Raw genomic sequence first — 20151 nt, 5'->3', positions numbered from 1 at the left:
ATGCCAGTGCAGACAGAGCATGCAAATGGTGGCACAGCCCATGTGGAGGAGAAGAAATAGACAAGTGGTGGTAAATGGTAGGAGGTGAGGGGGAGGGTGGGGGTGCAGAGAGGAGTTATGCACCATGGCAGGCCCTAATTGCTTGCGGCTCCTGTTGTGTGTTTGGCTTTGTTTGTGCATGTCCAATATAACCAGTCACAGGGGAGCCTCTGCCAGAGCAAGCAAACACACACACACACACACACACACACACACACACTGAAGCGTAGAAGAGGCTTTTATGGTGTTGAAGACTTCAGTAACGCGACACCTAGGGCAAACACTGGGTAATAAAGCCATTGCAGCACATTGTTTGGATCCTCCTCCTGGCACGGTTGGTTTGTCAGAGTTTCCTGACATCGGTGTCCTGACTTGTCACTCTGGGAGATTATGGTCCAATAAACACATGCACAAGTGCCACATTAATTTCAGCCGATTGAAGACGTGTACCTGATGTGTCGATCACAGTGAGTGTCGTGCCAGTGTTTCTGCAACCTCTAAGGAGACTTTCTGGAATGTCTCTCTGCATGACTGCAGATAAAAGAGCAGTAAACATTTCTTTCTCTCTCGCTGACTTCTATCCCTCACATGCTCCACAGCACCTTTTCAGTGTTGCTGCTCGGTTACACAGACAGATTTTCCTGTCAAAATGTTTGCACACGTGTCTCTACCCTCCTATGCTTCTCGTCCAGCTCCTCCGTAGCTCCACGTTGGTCTTCCGCCCGTCTGCTGTTCGCCACTCCTCCTCAGTGTTGCAGTCACCAGTCCAGTCCAAGCTGGATCCAGGTATGGGACTGTGTCACTGTGTTATGAGGTGTTCGTCAAAGACGCTCGGCAGTCTGAGATGCGATGGTGTCACAGCTCAGTTGATTAGCACTAACGATACTGAGAGGCACCCGTAGAAACTCTGGTGTTGTCTCTGTGTATTTAGTAGCATTTTAAAGAGAGGGAGATCCAGAACTCTGTGGGAAGCCAGTATTTCACCTCCTGTCCTGTTTGTCTGCCTAGATGAAGAGTTCTGAGTCCTAATTGACCAACAAAAGGCTTCCAGCCACATTTTCACCTTCAATGCATTTTAAAGCCCTGCTGAATTCCCGTTTTGGGTTCTCTTTGTAAAACATAAAGTCAGCAGGTTTTTTCAAATTGATCTCGGATGTTTTATGAATAAATCAAAGGAAGAAATCCTTCTGGGAAAAGTCTCCATTTTCACTCAGATAATGGAGGGTTTGCTTGATTGACAGCAGCTCGTTGAGCTGAGCCCAGTGTAAACAAACATGAGCTGCAAGTTACCAGTGATGAGCAGACAGTTGTCAGTTTCCATTCAAACACACCGCAAATGTTATATGAATATAATGAGTCAGTCGGTCTGTCCTCCTCCGAGCCAGACGTTCTTCTTCATCCTCACTCTCTGAGGACGAATCTCCATCGGCGCACACTAACTACTGAAGGTCTCTGGTCACCTTCACGCGTCTCTGCATACCCGTCCTCTTTTTTGTTGTTTTATAAAGTGTTTGCAAAGCGGACTTTGTTCAAACTTGTGTTCAAAAAATGATTCCAATTCCCCTAAAGTGCAGTGACTGCTTGGGTCTTTGCTTGTTTGTTTTGAGGATTGACAGCTGAGGATTCTGGATGTGTCTGTGAACATTTTTGTCCTATGAGTCTTCAAGATGCTTGTGTCAATATGTTGGAGGAAGGCAGCTGGCGTCACGTCAGCAGTGGACATGTTTGAGTGGCCTGGAGGTGACTCCACTGGCCAGCTGACTGGCTACAGGATCAAGGCCCCCTGAAGCAGCTGTGGTGCGGGATGAGACCTGAGTGAATGTCTGGGATATCAGGACAGAGGTGTCGCTATCTTGTCTGGTTTTCATGTTCCTTTTAAATCTTTGGTCACAACACACACACACGCACACACACACACGCGCGCACACACACACACACACACACACACACACACACGATGTAACCATAGCTATTAGAGGGCCTGAGTGGAAGCCATTGTTAGAATAACTGTGATGTAATCTACCAGGGGAGCTTGCTTGGCTCTGCATGAGTGTGTTATCTATCTGGCAATCAGAGGGTCTGTCAGCAGCATCTGACTGCAAACTACCACTGGTCTCCTTATTAAAAACCAGACATATGCTGAAATCTGTGTGCAGGTGTGTGTGTGTGTGTGTGTGTGGGGGGGGGGGCAGCTGGAGCACTTATCACAGTTCGCTAGCGTCTGTGTTGATGTGTTTATGTTGTCCGTGGATCATTTATATTTGGCGCATGCTTGTGGGAAAGCAGCCGACGGCAGACCAAACATAACAAAGGCCACTCAGTCCAGTAAGGAGTCGAGAGGTCAAAGTGCAACAGTACTGCATTAATTACAACATACTCAGTTTTGCTGGTTCATGCTTGCATGCATGTGTGTGCTACATCTTTAGAGTCCAATTCAGCATACTTGTAAAATGTCTGGACAGACACGCAATCCTCCTGGAACACAAGGTGCTATTATTCTGTGCAGGAGAGCGAGTTGCTTCTCTGTGTCTAAACCTATTGACAATAATGAGTAAGTGTATGTCTCTATTGAGAATTCAAACTCAAGCAAAAGCAAAGACACGGCAGGCTGGATGTACCAGAGGCATGATCTGTCTACACTGGCCTCAACGTACAAATTAGCCAGATTATAGAGCAGTGTGAGTGTGTGTACGAGTGTGTATGTGCACGTGTGTGTGTGTGTGTGTTCTCTAACTCTGCTGTGTGCACGTTCAACACTCCCAACACTGGGACCATTGACTGCAGGTTTATGAGCGTGTGCACTTGAACTGTGTGTTCGTCCTAGTGTGTCTTCCTGTGTGTATTGACAGGGAAATAATAGTGAGGTTTTTTATCAGACGGCCAGGTAGTAATCATGTTCTCTTTGATCCCATGATCCTCACTGAACTGTCTAAATATACAGCAGACCTGTCCAGGCCTGGATACAGCTCCTCTAATCAGCACCCTCATCGAGCCAACTGTGCATGTGTGTGCACGTGCGTGTGTGCGTGCAGAAGAAACATTCGGTCTGTCTCCTTGTGTCTGTGTCTCTGTCGTCTCTTTTGTGATTCTCTTCTTTGAATGTACTTCTTGAAACACTATAAAACCTGCTCGAGCTGCTGATCCAGTCTCTCGACCAGGGGTCCGCAACCTGCGGCTCTTTCGTCCCTCTGCTGCGGCTCCCTGTGGTTTTGGAAAGTAAATGAGGATTTGATTTAAATTGATTTTATTTTAATTCATCAGGTTTTTTTTCAAGGTAAATCTAAATTTGAAGATCATGATGACCTTGGGGCATCAAAATAAAACGCATTTAGTTTCTTGACGCTCACATTTGCGGATGTGCAATACCCGCCGGCACGCAGTTTATTGAACTTTTCCATCCCCGGTAGCCCAACCATGGATAAATCCAAGAAAAGAAAAGTTTCTGAAGAAACATGTCTGTTGCATGTAGAAATGGAATTTTATTTTCTCCTTAGCAGTTCATTGATTTCATAACGGTAACAAAAACGACATATGCAGGGTTCTCTTCATTTGAGATAAGAGTCAAGTCAAGTCAGGTTTATTAGTGGCACCAAACCCCAACCAAAGTTCTGTCCTGACTCTGTCCAAGTAGAGCAGGTCCAGCACCTCCCTCCTTCAATGAACCTCCACCCAACAATTCTCCATCAGCAGCACATCCTGCAACAGCAGCCACCAGAACCTTCCTTTACCAGCAGGAAGGTGGAGCAGATCCAGGATCAGTGGGGACGGAGAGAGAGCAGGAGAGCAGGACAGAGACAAAGACAGAGAATGGAGGACAGAGAGACAGAAGGAAAGAGAGGGACAGAGATAAAGAGAGAGAGAAAGGAGGAGAGACTGATGGACAGACGGGGACGTGAGCAGGTGGAGCTACGGGTGGCAGCTGGAGCCACTTCAGGTCTGGAGCCTCCTCCAGCAGCACCAGGATCTGGGATGAGGGGAGAAGAAGAGGAGTTAGTAACACGTATGACTATGATTTATGTATGACAAAAGGGTTCTGTGTCTCCCGATGTTCTCTTTCCTATGGTCATCAGGTCCAAACGGCTCCTTGAGCATTTAAGGTTGCCGACTCCTGCTCTAGAAGTTCGCATGTGGTCAGCGTGTGTTTGCAGTGCGGACTGCAAGGAGAAGGGCTTGCTGCTTCAGCGCAGGCAGGACAGTCCGAGGTGTTTTGGTTTTATTCACATTTTATCAACCTTGATAAGAAAAAAGATGAGGCAGCAAGGAAGGAGCAGAGGGCTGTTAACTGTCAGCAGATGTGTGCGCTCGCCCAGCGTGCTGAAGATCTGCGTGCTCACAACTTCAGCTTCAGCTTGTAGCCTCATTAACATGAACGCCTCGTGTTCTCACGTGTTCTTGTGGCAAGTCTTGAGTTGGCCGTTTAAACCTGTAAGGGACCTTTACTCACTTTACTCAGGCAATCAATGCATTTTTCTCACCATGATTCTGTACCACTGTATTGAACATGGTGTTTTATGTTGTGTTATTTCTCCAGGCTGATGTGTGTGTCAGGTCTGATCATGTGACCTACACTACTGTGACTGTTTGTACGTGTGCGCAGGTGTGTAGACCAAAAGGCTAGATGTACTTAAGAGATAAAATAAGAAATTCCTTAATTTGTCCCTCGATAGGGAAATTCACAATGTTGTAGCAGCAAAGTGGATAGATTAACAATATAGAAATAAACCATAAGTAAAAAGTATTATAAATATAAACACCGTACAAGAATTAGACACAGGAACAGACAACAACAAGTTACAGTTACAGTAGTAGTGAATTCATCCCAGAGAGGCAGTTGCCTATGCAGCAATTGAAAAAGATGACAAGATCAAAACACACAGACAATTAAAAGTAACATCAAGTTTAATAAGAAACATTGAGCCCATAAGAAATAAATCAAAACATTAAATCAACACTTGTGGTTCGAGAGTCATTTTGGGGCTGTGTGGCCTTTTTCTGTTGGAGTTGAGACAGCAACATCCAGAAGGAGGAGCACCAGGAGCTGGATAGACACCAGGGGCTGGAAGAGGAGCTGGAGGAGATGGTGGGAGTGAAGGCAGCAATGGTAGGACTGGGGGCTGGGACCCCCAAAATGGGAGATGGGCTCCCGTACAACACCTGAGGTCCTGTTCAGAAGAGCTCAGTCCCAGCTGAGATGCTGCAGGGCCCTCAGACTCCCAGGCCTCTTGTAAAGGAGCCCAACTGGAGGAAACACTGGGACACACACCACCATCCCAGGGGGACATATTTTGCAAGATATATTGGTGTTATCCACCAGTGCTCAATGTAAAATCTGTTATAATGTTGAGGTACTTGTACAACTGGATGACTTCTACAACCTGACCCGACACGTTGACACCAGCAGCAGTTGTTGGGGCTTCCAGGCCACGTTGTTGAGTCGCTCCGTATCCTTTCAACAACGGCAGTTGGAATGGAGCAAACAGTTTTGGACAGCAGTCTGATCAGAGGAGGAGTGGAGAGGCGTAGGAGGCAGAGGAGCAGCCCGGCTGGGCCCTGCAGCTGGGGGATGGTCTGCAGTAGACCAACCTTGACTGAGCACAGAAGTATAAACCTTCTTAACTTTCACTCAAGGGCCAACAGTTTCTACTCCACCAAGTCTGATGTACAGAAACTGAAAATAACATTTTATATTATATAATAAAGTTTCAAGTACAGTTTTTACCTCCCAAAGACCTCGTTCCATTTTGTTACGGTTCAGGTGTCAGAGGTGGCTGTGTGTGTGAGACGAACTGAAATCTCTGGGACGGCAGACAAACCATTGTGGGTATTGTAGTTCTTCAGTTCGACAGCTTTTGTCATAGTTGAGCTCATGATTGAGGACAACTGTGATTGGCTGATGGAGTGTGGAGTGAATGTTAGTTTGACCTTGCTTGTCCTTTACACACTGACGGGAAATCGACTGGTCTCTGCTCCAAGGAAAGCTATAATTCCAAGAGTAACACAGGCCAGAAGTATACACACATCTTGTCTCTCATGCGCGCACACGTGCACACAGGCTCAAGTCCTAGCTGTGCTGTAGTAACCACATTAATTGGGTTGTGTAATTGTCTGGGCTGTTTCCCACATTGTGGGAAACTGTGCGTACAGATCTGTCCCTGTACCTCAAACCTCTTTTTTAAACATGGCCTCCCATCGTTATGACAGTGCTGTCCAGGAAATTGCTGAACATGTGTGTATATGTTTGTCTTTGTGTATGTGTGTGTGTGTGTGTGTGTGTGTGTGTGTGTGTGTCTATGGCTCCTTTAAGGGAAGTGAGTGTGGTGGCCTCCCATCCCACCGCATGTCAGCTGTGGTTCAGCTGTGGTCCACCGCCAGGCCCTACATTTGGAACACAGAGAAAATACACCAGAGGTACTCGCTCCCACTGTTTTCTGGACCCGTCTTTCATCGGTTTGTGTGTACATGTGTATTTTGGGTGTGTGCGCATGTGTTATAGTTCGGCACTATGTTGTACTCTTTGCCCCTGATATTTTAAGGCTTTTTGGCCCTGTGTCATGAGTGTGCACTGTATTTCCAGGCTGCAGTTAGATGACCGAAGTGAGAGAACCAGCAGAGAGGACAGGAAAGGCAGGAGGAATGGGAGAGAGGAAAGCAAGGCGGGTAATTGAAGGGTTGAGGGTAATACTTAGGCCAAGGATGGCTGCTTCAACGTGTTTGCATAACCTCCCTGAACTTAATATTTAGTCCCACTCTAGAGTGAGTACAGGGCACCACGGAGCCAACTAGAGAACGATAGAGGAAGAGGTCCGAGCGGAGCCCATGCCACTCTCCTCTACAATGATTAGCTGCTCTGGAATGAGGATGGAGAGCCTGAGAAATTCTGGTGTCCATCCTGTGGTAGAGCTGGTGATGAATGGGTCAACTGGATCAACAGCACAGGAGCACCACTGCAAACCAGGTAGCACAGAGGGTGTCCTGCTGCTGGTTCCAGTTCACATGACTGACAGTTCACACTGCATCAGCCCGGTCCCAAGAGACCGAAGAGGGAGGTCCCACTCTGCACAGTCCAGATGTTCGTTTTTGTAGAACCAAAAAAAGTGGCAACATTCTTTGTCTTTCTTTTAAGTTGTTTTACTTTTAGTTTCATACTTTTTATTTTGGGTGTCGAAGAAGTTCCTTGCTTTCATCTCCAAAAGACACATTTGTTTTCTAATGCTGCCCATTGTTGGCACACACTCACACGCACACACACACACACACTCATACGCGCACACACACACACACTCATACGCGCACACACGCACAGACACACACACACATGCACACACATTCATACGCACAGAAAGTCACACGCGCACACAAACACACACATGCACACACACTCACACACTCACACACACCTCGCTTGCTTTGTCTTCATTATGATGTATTATGAAGTTGATGAGCTGTTTAACCACAAACAAACAGTAAAACAACTTCGACCGTGGCCAAACTCACAGCTTCAGGTCGGGAGTTCCTGGGTAAACAGCTGGTATCCATCATCTGTGAGCTTCAGAAATTAACAGTTTATGGCTTTTTGGCAAAAAAAAAAAAATTCTCATGGGGCTCTAAAAATAATATTTTAAAGATTAAAGGCCTTTAGTTCCTACCTGTTTGATCCGACCCAAACTGACAGGTGTGAAATCTCCCCCAGACCAGGATCCAAACCGTTGTGGGACCCCACAGTTGAACAGTGGTCCTCCTGCAGGGTCCAGACTTGGTCAGGTTCCAGGTGTTCCACGGCCTGGTTCGCTTCAGGTGAGAAGATAATCAGACCTAATAAAGAACCTGAAGAAACAGATGCAGGTAAAGAGAGAGGTGGGAGGGATGGAGGGAGGATGAGGGGTGTGAGTGTGTTCTGCCCTAGGTTCATCCCCTCAGCAGCTTTTTATCTGTTCGCACCTCCAACATGAAATGCTGAGCACTGACGATGCTAATCAGGGCCAGACGTGGTCAATGCCCCCCCCCCCGCGCTCTTCATCCTATAGATTCATCTTCTGATGTAGAAACATGGTAGAGCGTTAGAAGAAGAGACCAGAGGACCTAACTCATCACTGTTTACACTTGAGCCTAAACAGGCTGCGCGTTTCTGTGTGTGTGTGTGTGTGTGTGTGTTTTTACAGTAGTGTGTTACTCATTTGATGACCCTCACCTCGCTTGTAGATGACAGGGAGCTTTAAACAACCCAGCTGCTGTGTTTGTGCGCACGCGCGCGTGCGTGTGTGTGTGTGTGTGTGTGTGTGTGTGTGTGTGTGTGTCTGACCATGAGGCCGCATGTGTGTGGTGCAGTCCAGCCCCCAGTTATGTTTCTTGGGCCTGGGGGAAATGCCGTCAGTCAGCTGAGCAGTGATAGAGGCAGAAAACAAACCTGCGGATGTTCCTTGGAGGTTCAGGGTCAGAGGTCACCTCTGCGGTCCAGGCTGTGGAGGCAGGCCTTGTGATTGGCTGATCCAGTGCATCTGATACGATTGTAATTTTCTTGAGTTGATGAAAAAGGCCAGGGTCACAAAGACGTACACATGCATGCAAAGCAAACAGGGCTGCACATAACCAAGGTTTTCCAAATGGGAAAAAGCTGCTGGTGACATCACAGTGTTCGCCGCCATGTGACCTGGCCTGGTTTATTTATCTGTGGTGTTTACAGCAACAGAAATGCGTCCGACCTCTTGCTGATCCCTAGAAACCATGAAGCTGCAAGTGGGAGCTTGTGGGTGCTCAAGGAATATTTCAACATTTTGGGTTAAACGCATATATTTTCCCTCCAGATTGTCAGCAGGACAACCAGCCCGGTTCTGTTCTACGGGTCACTAAACTTCCCAGTACCACTAAGATGGATGCTCAGTCTGCTCTCTACATGAGAGATCAGCTAAACTCATCAGCAGAGGTCTTAAGGGGAGTTTGCAGCTGCTGTCTCCTGAGACAGACTGGTTGCAGTCACAGGATTCACAACAGTTTTGCCCCCTGCACAATTTAAAGGTATGACAATAAATGCACATCATACTTGGTCAACGCTTTTAAAACCATCATCGAATAAAAAAACGCTTTCACTCCGACTCCTCACATTTTCACGTCTCGTATATTTGGAGCATGCACAGGCGCTGTCATTGTTCCTGGCTGTTGTCCACCAAGACTTTGTTCCTCCTTTCAACCTGAAATTTGCACCTCTTCATTTATGAGTCAAGAGTCAATTCTTCCTCGTCCTGCATCTGTTGACGAGCTGTTGTTGAGCATCTTTTTAACCTTCACCAGACCAACTGCTGCCCTGCTTCCCTCCATCTCTGCTCTTCTTGTATTGACCATTTGAGCCCTCTACTCCCTTGTTAACTGGTTTCAGAATGTCCCTCTCCACCTTGGTCCGTCCCTCTGTTTTTCACCCCAACTGGGCAAAACAGAGAGAGCTGCCGCTCACAGAGCAAGCGTCTAGCTGATAAAGGATCTGCTGAACTTGCTAATTAACTAAGCAACATTTATTTAAAGAATGCATTTTTAGATTTACTGTATTTGTAAAATGTCATGAGTTGTGATTGGCGATTCCTTTCAGACAGATGCAGAATGCTCTCATCTCCTCTGTATAAATCTGTAGTTCTCTCTCTCTTTCTCTCTCTCTCACTCACACACACACACAGCCACCTGGTCTCTCTCTCTCTCTCTCTCTCTCTGGTTGTGTCTCTCTATCTCTCCGGCTGGAATGTGGCGTGGCCGTCTGGTCCGGCTCATCTCTGGGAGCAGTCGGCCGTCTCTCCTCGTTCCTGCTCCAACTCTAAACATTTGGCTAGTTTTGGCAGATTTGTTGATTTTGGTCCCCTTGTATTTTCCCTCTTGTTGCAGTAAAACTGATACATACTCTTTCAATTAGACCACCACCACCCCTCCCACCGGTCAGAGCACTTGTGAGGGAGTGGGGGTGAGCAGAGTAAGTGGGTTGTATATTTTATTAGTGAAGTGAAAACACACACAAAGTGGCCCAGTTCTGGGAGAACCATCTGTTGTCATGGATTTTCTTGGGACGCAGCTCAAGGTTAGCATGTGAAGCTTAGCATTCTTGCTTGAATCTGAGGATTACCATGTAATATCTAAGTCCATATAACCGCTCAGGATGAATATTGGAGTTGACGTGAATTTCCATACAAGCCAGCCTTGAGTTTTATTTGTGGTGTGTATGGCTAGATCCTAATCCCGACAAGCATACAGAAGGAAGTGGGTAATCGGTGGATCTTAACTTGGAGCTAATTCTGCCAAAGTTAGCCAAGACTTGGACCTCAGAAAAAGAGTTGAAAAAGAGTTTTAGCATCTCAACTGGCTTTGCAGTAATCTTGGGAAACGAAGCCAGAGTGTGTTTTATGTTGGAAACAGACATTTTCTACCTCCTCGGTTGTAAAGAACACAGAGTTCTGAGTCCATAAATAATGGTGTCAGTCAACCATGCCCCATTCTCATGTCCTCTGCTTGCTCTCATCACCACAGGCCTCCAGTCCTCGTCAGGGGCCCCCGGCCCTGGCCGCACCTTCACACACTCACAATCTAGGAAGGGCCATAAAATGCCGGTGGAATGTTGCTGCAGCGTTGGATAGTTAAGTGGTAGAAAGGCCTGATCACAAACTAGGAGAACTCCTAATGGATGTTCTGGGAACTGGGAGCACTTCCCGTGTTCTTGCTAGCGAATGCATCACACATGCACATGAGACATGAAAGCACAAATGTGTGCACAAACAGGCAGACGTGCACACGCCTGCGCTCGGGGGGAGACAGTATTGATGGTTCCCTCGGGCATCACACAGATGCATCTGTTTCTGTCCCACTGACTCGCCACACTCATAATTTCAAGTAAGTCATAACACAAATTCTAAACACATATCCGTCAACCATGACGGCGAGGAATAACAACGTGAAGCGTGCTGAGCTGATTTAGGGAGGGCCTGGACCTCTACCTTTGCTGCTTTCTGCCATTTTTTCTCTCTGGTGTGGAAAAGTAGAGAAGTCGCGCACATCCCATAAACAGGTGCTGGACTCAAAATAGACAGACAAAGAAAAAGAAGAGTCCGCACACATCAGCTCCCTTTTGTGCATTTGTCTTAGCGCATCACAACACATCCTTGTGCGGACTCTTCTTTTTTCTGTCTTTCTCTCTGGTGTGGAACAGGTTGCATTTACTCTCCCGTCATCTTCATCTTGGTCACTCTTTTCCTTTCTAGCTGGATATATTCTGGATTCACTGGCTCTGCTATACCCCCCCACCCCCACCCCATCCTGTTTATTGGAGTCTGCATGTGCAAATGTAGATGTGTGTTTATGCTCATTAATAACCCATCTTAACCCCTCACCCCCCAGAAATCAGTCAGTGTCCAGTTTGTACATCACTGTCTCTCGACAGCTGCCCCGTCACTGAGATGTCTCCGTCAGAGTCCTCCTCCTGCTCATTTGTCATTCCTTTGTCCTCCTGCCTCCACTCATCTATATTTTCTTTCCATCTTGTCTCCCCTGACCTCTCCCCTCCTTTTCCTTTCACCTCCCATTGCATGGTCATGTACTTAAGCCATCCATCTCCCACCTATGTAGATCCAAAGGTCTCTCTGTGTCCCAGGGACCATGAAGGTTCAATTGGAATCACATGTCCTGGTCCAACTGAGAAATCCAGCTCTTATAAATAAGATGTCAGTCCAGCAGAGGTACATGCTCTCTCACCATCGTGAAACAAAGATCAAAAGAAAAGTGATCTGTAGCTGGATGAATGTTTGTGTGTGTGAGGTCAGTGTTAGCATCAGTGTGATCTTGTTAGCCAAAATACTGCACAGTACTGGTAGAACAGAAATACTAGTACATGCGATCATTAACTTGGAGGAGTCGCCACAGCAGGATTTATTTGTTCTTTTATTACAGCGCCTTATGACTCCTCAGTGCAGGAGGTCTGACTTTTATGAAGACTGATCACAAACTTGTCATGACAACAACATTTCATTGTCACCCTTTTAATCGGACAGGAAATGAAGATAATCCTTTGTTTGTCCTGGACACGCCAACAGTGAGAGGAGAGGAGAGGAGAGAGATGTTCACGCGCTCAGACTCAGCGAACGCAGTCCGAGAGTGTGTGTTTGCGTATGTGTGAGTACGCATGTGTGCGCGCACGCCGGTGTGTGTGTGTGTGTGTGTGTGTGTGTGTCTAAATCCGCTCTAGTTTTACATTCAGGGCCAAATAGTTGCTCTAATTAGATGTGATTAAATACTTTAGTGTGATTCAGTTTAGAAATAGTGATCAACACACACACACACACACACACACACACTGGACACTGATTTAGGATGTGGGAGACAAAGTTAATGGCTGGCTAATCGTAATAATGCCCCTTTTTACTGCTTTAGGAAGACATCACTCAGCAGAAGTCTGCAGTGCCCCTCGGCGGGCACCCACAGGGAGACGGCTCAGTTAATTTAGAGACTGGAAGTGATTTACCTCGTCCCCTAGCCTGGCAGGCACTTTGATACTGAAGTTTATTTAAGTCTGGCTCAGAATGTCGAAGGGTCAGTTGATAATTCTCTGCTGGTACCTGTGCTAGGACGTGCCATTCCACAGAAAGGATTAGCGTAGCTTCTGATATTGGGTGTCTTCTGACTGGAGGACTCAGCTGCAGTGTCCTGGAATCTCTACAAGCTCCAGATGTGCTAAAATCAACAAGCTACAATATAATCCAGCCAGTATTCCCATCAAAACCATCAACAAATACAAGGATCCCTCCTGTGTCAGCTTAGCAGAGACGATGAATGGGAGAGTAACAACCCTGATAAAGTGACTCAGTGGGGGCCACAGAGATGGATCTCTGTTTGTCTTTTTCAGATGAGTTCACAGATAAGATAAATGTACCTTTTAGAAGTGTGTTGGGGGAGAGTCCTCTCACCTTTAACCTCACTAATTTCCTCCACCAAATTGCTCATGTGTGTCACACATCTCCTGCAGACCGCTGAAGTTTGTAAAGGTATGGATGAGAATGCAGGGACATGAACTGATGTTTGGCTGGGATAAAGGCTCCTCGAATGTGGATTTCCTGAGCTCCTACAGAGTGAGAAGCAGAATCAGCCTGGAGTCTTCAGCACTTGCTCTGGCACGAGTGCTGTCGAGGTCTGTACTTTGTGTGTGTGTTCCCTTTACAGTGAGCATTAAAAGAAATAACAGCGGAGGTGTGGGGAGACGAAAAGTGTCATGGCAGTGCAGCCCTGTGATTAATGGTGTGATTAGTTGCTCCGATCCACATGTCAGAACACACACACACACACACACACACACATACACACACACACACACACACACACACACACACACACTTATACCAGCACATGCACACACAGCGGCCTATTAATGGTCTTGAATGGGAGAGTCCAGATGCAGTGTGTGGATAATTGTACTAAAAACACCAAATGTTGAGTCCCAGACCAGCAGAACTTTATTCTGAGTTCAGCATGTTTATCTTTGCAATTGAGTTATTTCTGCTGGGATTTAAATCATGGAATAAAAACACTCCAATGCAGGTCAATTTTTAATTGAGCCCAAAGTGTAATTTGAATGTGCCCTCCCTCCCCCTTTCCCCCTTCCCCTAACCTGACACAAGCCCACTCATTACTTTACCACGCTGGCTGATGCCCTCCAGGATTCCTCCGCCAAGCAGGTCATGTTTTAACATGCATCTGTTGGTTCGTCTGCTGCACAGTTACGTAAAAACGACACAGCAGGTTTTGGCCAAACATGGTGGAGATGACGAGCATGGATGGAGGACGAGGGTCTGGAGTTCAGCCACGTCCTCCGTGTGTGGCTGCTGCTGGGGTCCTTCTGCTGAACTTTACAAAATAGTCTGAGTTCCTTGTGTGTTCTGAGTACATATTTATGAGCCCAGTGTCATATTTTTCCAGTGTTCCTGAGGTGTGTGAGTATCTATGAGAAGCGTTTTTAGCCTCGGTGGGCGTTTACAGCAGTGGGCGGATCGAGTGTGTGTTTGTCACAACCCTGGATTTACAACATCCTGCTACGAGGTCAGTCATCACCGATCTGTAACGAAGACGCAGACTTTTCTCGAAGGGTTACGTAAAGCCTTCTGTGTTGTGGGTTTACATTTGCATGTCTGGTTGTGTGTGTGTTTATGATGAAGCTTGATGGTATGTTTCCTCTGCACCTGTAGACAGTTATTTGTACTGCCCTTTGTACACACACAAACACACACACATGCACACACGCAACTAACCAGCAGTGACAGAAGAAAGATGTCATATCCCCCTCAGTCTGCTCTATTAGGCTCCATTACATTATTACATGTCCATGAGTCACACTGAGGTACCACTAATGCTGCAATTAGCAGACCACTTCAAAGATGTCTGCTTCTCTTCTGTGGAATCCGTCTGAGACGTGGAATGAATGAGCTTTCTGTGAGATCTACATACGTAGAAGGAGCAGCTAAAGACGGTCTCAGTGCTGTCCACCTGTCTCCTCTCACCCTTCGAAGAAATGTTCAGGTTATCAGTCATCAAAGAGGCTCACAACCAATATACAGTTGCAGTACAATCCAGAGTAGCAGACTCCCCAGCCCCGAACTTTGTTAAATGCTGTGTGGGTATGTGTCTTTAGAGGAGCGCTTATCTTGAACATGGAAATGAATAAAAACATCATCAGTTGACCTCTTCTTCTACGTGATACTTTAGAGGTCAGGGGTTAATCTGAGATACTGCACCAGCCCAGCCCTCCTTCCATGATTTATGGTTTTGTTTCTGGATCATTAATTATTCCATCACACAGATCATCAACTATTTAGCAAGTCCCGCCTAATATGGCTGTTTTCTGTAGTTAACAGTGAGACTCGTGAAAACAACAGAACAGTTCCAGCCAAACGACTGTACCTCTTATCTTCAACCAAATCTCTGAAGAAGATTTTTCATCTTTCTGCTCGCTTTCGTTCGGGATTGGAATTTTTTGTGTTTGTAGTGTATTGTTCTTTTTTTTTTGCCTCTTGTCAATGACTGAAATAAACCCTCAAAACAAAGAAATAAGTGAAAACCTTCTCTTTGTTGGAGATAAAAATTGAGTGTTTCACTGCTTTGTCCACAGATGGTAACATTCCTTTGCAGCCTGTTTCAGAGTCCATGCTTTCCTCTCTGCTCCTCAGACAACAGGCCCTGCTAGCAGCGATCAGTGAGAAGGATGCTAACATTGCCTTGCTGGAGTTATCCTCCTCCAAACGAAGGAAAGCCCAGGAGGAAGTGATGGCTCTGAAGAGGGAGAAGGACAGGCTCATGCACCAGCTCAAACAGCAGGTACATCCACCGCATGTGACCACCAAGCTGCTCCTACACACAGAGTCAAGACACTGAGTGTGCAGTAATGTGCTCGTAAGAGGGCGGCTGGGGGAGTCTGCTCTCGCTGTCACCGCTTAGGAGATTCTGGTTTGGTAAATCAAAGCAGGACAAGAAATTCAAACCTGCTGCAGGTCGTGAAGCCTTGCCTGCATCAAAGCAGCCTCTTGGGCAAACTTTTGAACTTGAAACCAAGAACAGACAGAAGTTAATAATTCCTGGTAATAAACAGAATAGACGTCTCCGCCTCCAACCACAGTTACTGTGTTCAGTCATCGTAAGCCAAACCAGTCAAGCAGGAGCTGTGATCCCAAACCCAGGCACATAATCACATCAGGGAGGCTAACGTCTGAACAGCGATGTTGCAATCAGAGCTATTAGATGCACCATGCTGGTATCATGGTGAGTCACCAGCCCACGTCTCTGTGTGACATCTTCTGGGCAAACAGATGTTAAATCTCACCACACTCACATACCTACGCACCCACACCTCCATCCCATACTGCCCTGCAGTACTCCGCTCCACCACACCACTGATGAAGGTATGTGCTTCATTAGTTTAGTCCGACCACATGAGTGACTGAGCTAACATGAATGCTAACGATAATGAGCCAACAGCCGGGAGTCAATCTATACTGCCTCCTGAGTCAGAGGTGCTTCTGGGAAACGTGGTGCATTTAAAAGTCAACAGATGCACTGGCGGGGTGCACATTTAAGTGCGAACTTGTGTTTGTTGGTGCCTCGTAAATGGTGAACTGTACCCAAGGGGAGCAATTCCATTAAAGGAATTTCAAGGAAAGCCTATTATCTGTTTACCGCCATTGGATGCATCATGTTTTCCCATTTGGTAACCAGCACTTCCAGTCCACCTGATGATGTGATGAGCTCTAATTGCAATGATGTGGCCTGCAGGCCTGGAGTAGAAGAAAATAAATGGGGGGGGGGGGGGGGTTGAGCCACACATGCACATACTTTTTTCTTTAGTTCCTCTTTCCCATACTTGTTTACCTGGTTTCTGGAAAAGTCACGAGACTAACATGCATTCAAATCCTCAGAAATACTACTGCTGAGTGCAAAGGTGTACCAGGCAGTGCTGCGGCCACCTAGCACCAGGGTCCTATCGGGGCTTTGAAACCTATTCATGCTATGGAGGTTGTAGTGTAAGGGGGTGCTGCAGGGAACTCAACCGACTCTGGAGTTTTCTCAACATGACACACACCCCCTCTGTCTTCTGACCCATTGACACACATATCAGGATAACTTGCCTGCCTCGGGTCCTCAACATCCAATGGATGGAAACTGACCAGGAAATGCCGGAGAATTATGGGACTCAGAGTCTCATAGGAGAAAGCTGATCTGGAGACAGCAGATAGATTTACCGATAGCAATGCCCTGTCTGACCTCCCCATATTCCACCTTCACAGCATCGTGTGTGTGCGTCTGTACATGCAGGCGGTCTAAGATAAACTTTCCTTTCTTAGACGGTTTGCTACCCTTTGAGGTGAAGTCATACCGTCACACTAACACACATATGAAAAGTGCAGTGTTTAGACTTCCTGAGGAGAGTCAGAACAAATGCGTCCCCATGTGGGAATTCTCCAAGTGGTCCCATCCGAGTGATGGATGGCCAAACATCAGTGGTGCTTTGAAGCAGAGAAAAGATACATTTGTGATACTCAGAGGTGTGTCATTTTCAGCAACTTTCTCTCTCTCTCTCTCTCTCTCTCTCTCTCTCTTTCTCTCCCTCTCTCCTTCCCTTCCTCCCTTTTCATTTTTAGAGAGACTTGAGTGTCTGTCCTCTTCGCTCTGACAAGATTAATTTTGTGTGTTGGGAGGCGAGCCTTCAGGGAAGAACCATGTAAAACAATCTGTCTGCTCTGAGTTTTCAGTTGTACTGAGATAGTTTTACAGTGATTCACACAAATATACCACCAGCCTAAAGAAATAAAGAAGCAAGTTTTGAGAAAAGTGTGTAAACTTTTCTCAGCTGCCTGCCGGTCGAGGGCCTTGTGTGTCTGTATGTGCTCATGCAGGTCTGCTCTCCTCAGAATGAGCTGTACGGAGAGTAGGTGATTTACAGAGGGCTGGAGATGCAGCTGGAAGCAGAGCAGAGAAGCCTCTGATGCATGTTTACAGCAGCAGGCGCACTTTTATACACACCATGCACACACGCACACACACACACACACACACACACACACACCATGCACACTCTACATGGAGAAAGTCTGTTGGGGTAAGAGATGTCCTCCTCTTCCTCCACCTGAGGCTGTTCCAGGAGGCCTGATCTACTCTGTGTGTGTGTGTGTGTGTGTGTGTGTGTGTGTGTGTGTGTGCGCGCGCACGTGCACCAGTAGGTTATCAATTCATCTGCTTGTGTTGTTCTCAGGTCATTAAATGTACTCCCTTGGAACAGAGTCGCAGTCACACGTGGCTTCATCTAATATGGTTGCAATTTGGTGACCTGGAACGACTGATATTTTTTTCAAGGACTAAACAAAAGTTTGCACTCAGAGCCAAAAGAGTTTTAGGAAATCGCCTCCCCATGAGAACAGGATCATAGAAACATAGTGGCAGAAGTACAATCGTTCCATCAGCTGCTCAGTATATGACAGTAATTATCCCGCCTCAATGACAGGTGTCAGCGCGGTAGCAGCCCCACCCAGTCACACCTGCTAGTGTCAGCACCTGAGGTCGAGGTGGGCCATCACAGCCAACCTAACCATTACAGGATGAGCCCGGCATCTTTCAACCTGACCCCCAGTGTCTTCTGTTTGGAGATTGAAAATGATTGTTAGAGACCAAAACGACACGACGTTTCGATACGGAGGCAGAAGTCGTCCTGCTGGACTCTTTACATCAGACGTCTGTGGGCATCAGATCCCAGCAGCACCAGCAGTTAAACATCATCCACATCCATAATAGAAATCAGCTAAATATGCAGCTGTGACCCTGGAAATCTATTTCATGCAGCTTCTCTGTGTCAAAGACTACTAAAGTATGATTTGGCGTTTTGGCGTGACTTCTGTGAACATCAGCACGGTCACAGAAAGGACACCTAACCAACAGAGCCTATCTGTGTGTGGATCCTCTCGGTGAAGCTGTCAGACCGATCATAACATTGACGTGGAAACTTGCCGTGCAGCTGACTCGCGGTTGCTGACCATAGCGTTCTCTCAGAGCACTGGAAGGATTCAAGTCCCTATCAATCATTGTGACCCAAAAACACAGGAAAATAGAGACCAGGTTGAAAAAGACTCATCCTTTAACTGCTCTAACCACTGGTCTGGGGTCTGTCTGCACCTTCCTTTGTCTTGCTCTCTTCATCTTTATCTCTTGCTCTTTCCAGCCCTCCTCAGGTGTCAAGGCTCTCGCCTTATCTAAGTAGCTCTCCTCCAATTTGAGCTAATTGCTAACCTCTTTAATACTAGCCACATCCTCTGCTGTGTTCCTGCCTAGCTCGTTTCCTCAGTCATTAGGTCTTTGCTCCTTATCTCAACGGCAGTGGCCCCAGGCCGCATCTCGCTCCGTTCTGTGAAGCTGACTCAGGATCTTTGTCTCTTCCGACCATGGCTGTCTCTGATTTAAAAAGAAAAAGCCACAATATTTTGGATGAGAGATGCATACATATCTTTCCCTCAAATCATCCTCATCCCATCCACCATCTCATGTCTCACTCTTGCATACACGTCTGCCCTCAGGGGAAGTATCTGCAGTTAAAGGAGTAAAGCTGAGCCTGTCAGTACATCTGCACCTACTCCGTCTCTGTCTGTCTCCCAGCCAGCTGGCCTCACACCACTTAAGCTGATTGTTAAAGTTAGGGTGCCGAGGCTGTTATCTTTCTCCAAAGCGGTGATGTTGGCAGTATGATCGCCTCTTCTACAAACATGCACACAAATGCACACAGACTCACACAAATTGTGCGCAGTCCTTACTTGCACATTTACAGGCATGCAGAAAGATGCATATTTGAGTGTAATTTTAATCAATTCTACTCAAATGTGGGTGCTTCACCCGGGCCAGAACTCCTGTGGCCTCAGGCTATATGGAACACTCACTAACTGTTCTTGCTAGCATTCGTCTAATCCAATTAAATGATAATCTGCAAAATGGATGACATTTGACAGACTTACGATATTTTCATCACGCACTCCGACTCACTCAATTTATGACCTGTCAAGTGTTGTTAGTAGCACCGTTTTTATCGTCTTTCATGGTTTTCCCTCTATCCAAGAATCCCTTGGTCTAATCAGCCTGGGAGCCTGAGAAGATTCTCAGGAAACAAAAAAGCAGTGTTCTCAAAGCAGGGTGCCGGTGTGTTCTAATTATGCAATATCAATTTTCTGTTTATCTGCTTTTTCCTTTGCAGACTCAGAGCCGAATGAAGATGATAGCAGATAACTATGAGGAAGACCACATCCACCCACAACATCATCCTCACCATTCCCACCACTTACATTCAACAAATGTGCATCACCGAAGCCTGCCAAGAGGCCCCCCCCATGCCAACCACAGACCCCCGATGGACCAGGTCATTGTGAATGCACACGCAGGCACATGCACAACACTTAAAAGCTGTGGCTCATTTACATAACTTGTCGTATCGTGGGCTCCCATCTTCACCAGTCAGCTGCGGTCAGATCTCGGCAGCATCACCCCCCCCCCCCCCACACACACACACACCCCCTTTTGTCTTTTCTCTTTCAACCCCTGCACTCCCCGCCAAGTCAGAGTTATTCATATCATTTG

At 46.7% G+C, this 20151-nt stretch overlaps 1 protein-coding gene across 4 annotated transcripts in view; it reads left to right on the top strand.

The window, feature by feature from the left end:
- The window catches only part of LOC147256712 (ERC protein 2-like), a 139293-nt gene that overhangs the window by 79464 nt on the left and 39678 nt on the right, over positions 1-20151 (top strand). For 3 of the 4 annotated variants that reach the window (XR_015117947.1, XM_086214937.1, XM_086214936.1), the window contains 2 exons: positions 15216-15363; positions 19772-19933. Coding sequence is in view for 2 of the 4 variants with exons in the window: in XM_086214937.1 (XP_086071063.1) it covers positions 15216-15363; positions 19772-19933 (310 nt within the window). In the remaining 2 variants the exon portion in view is untranslated. Of the gene's footprint in view, positions 1-15215; positions 15364-19771; positions 19934-20151 lie in introns of those variants that run through there. The other variant, XR_015117948.1, reaches the window with a different exon arrangement.

This window comes from Aulostomus chinensis, chromosome 9 (assembly GCF_037954235.1).
Source record: "Aulostomus chinensis isolate RoL2024-O1b breed Wild chromosome 9, RoL_Achi_v1.0, whole genome shotgun sequence".
Taxonomy (NCBI): domain Eukaryota; kingdom Metazoa; phylum Chordata; class Actinopteri; order Syngnathiformes; family Aulostomidae; genus Aulostomus; species Aulostomus chinensis.
Note: the sequence above shows the minus strand (reverse complement) of the source record. Positions and strands in the feature narration are given on the sequence as shown.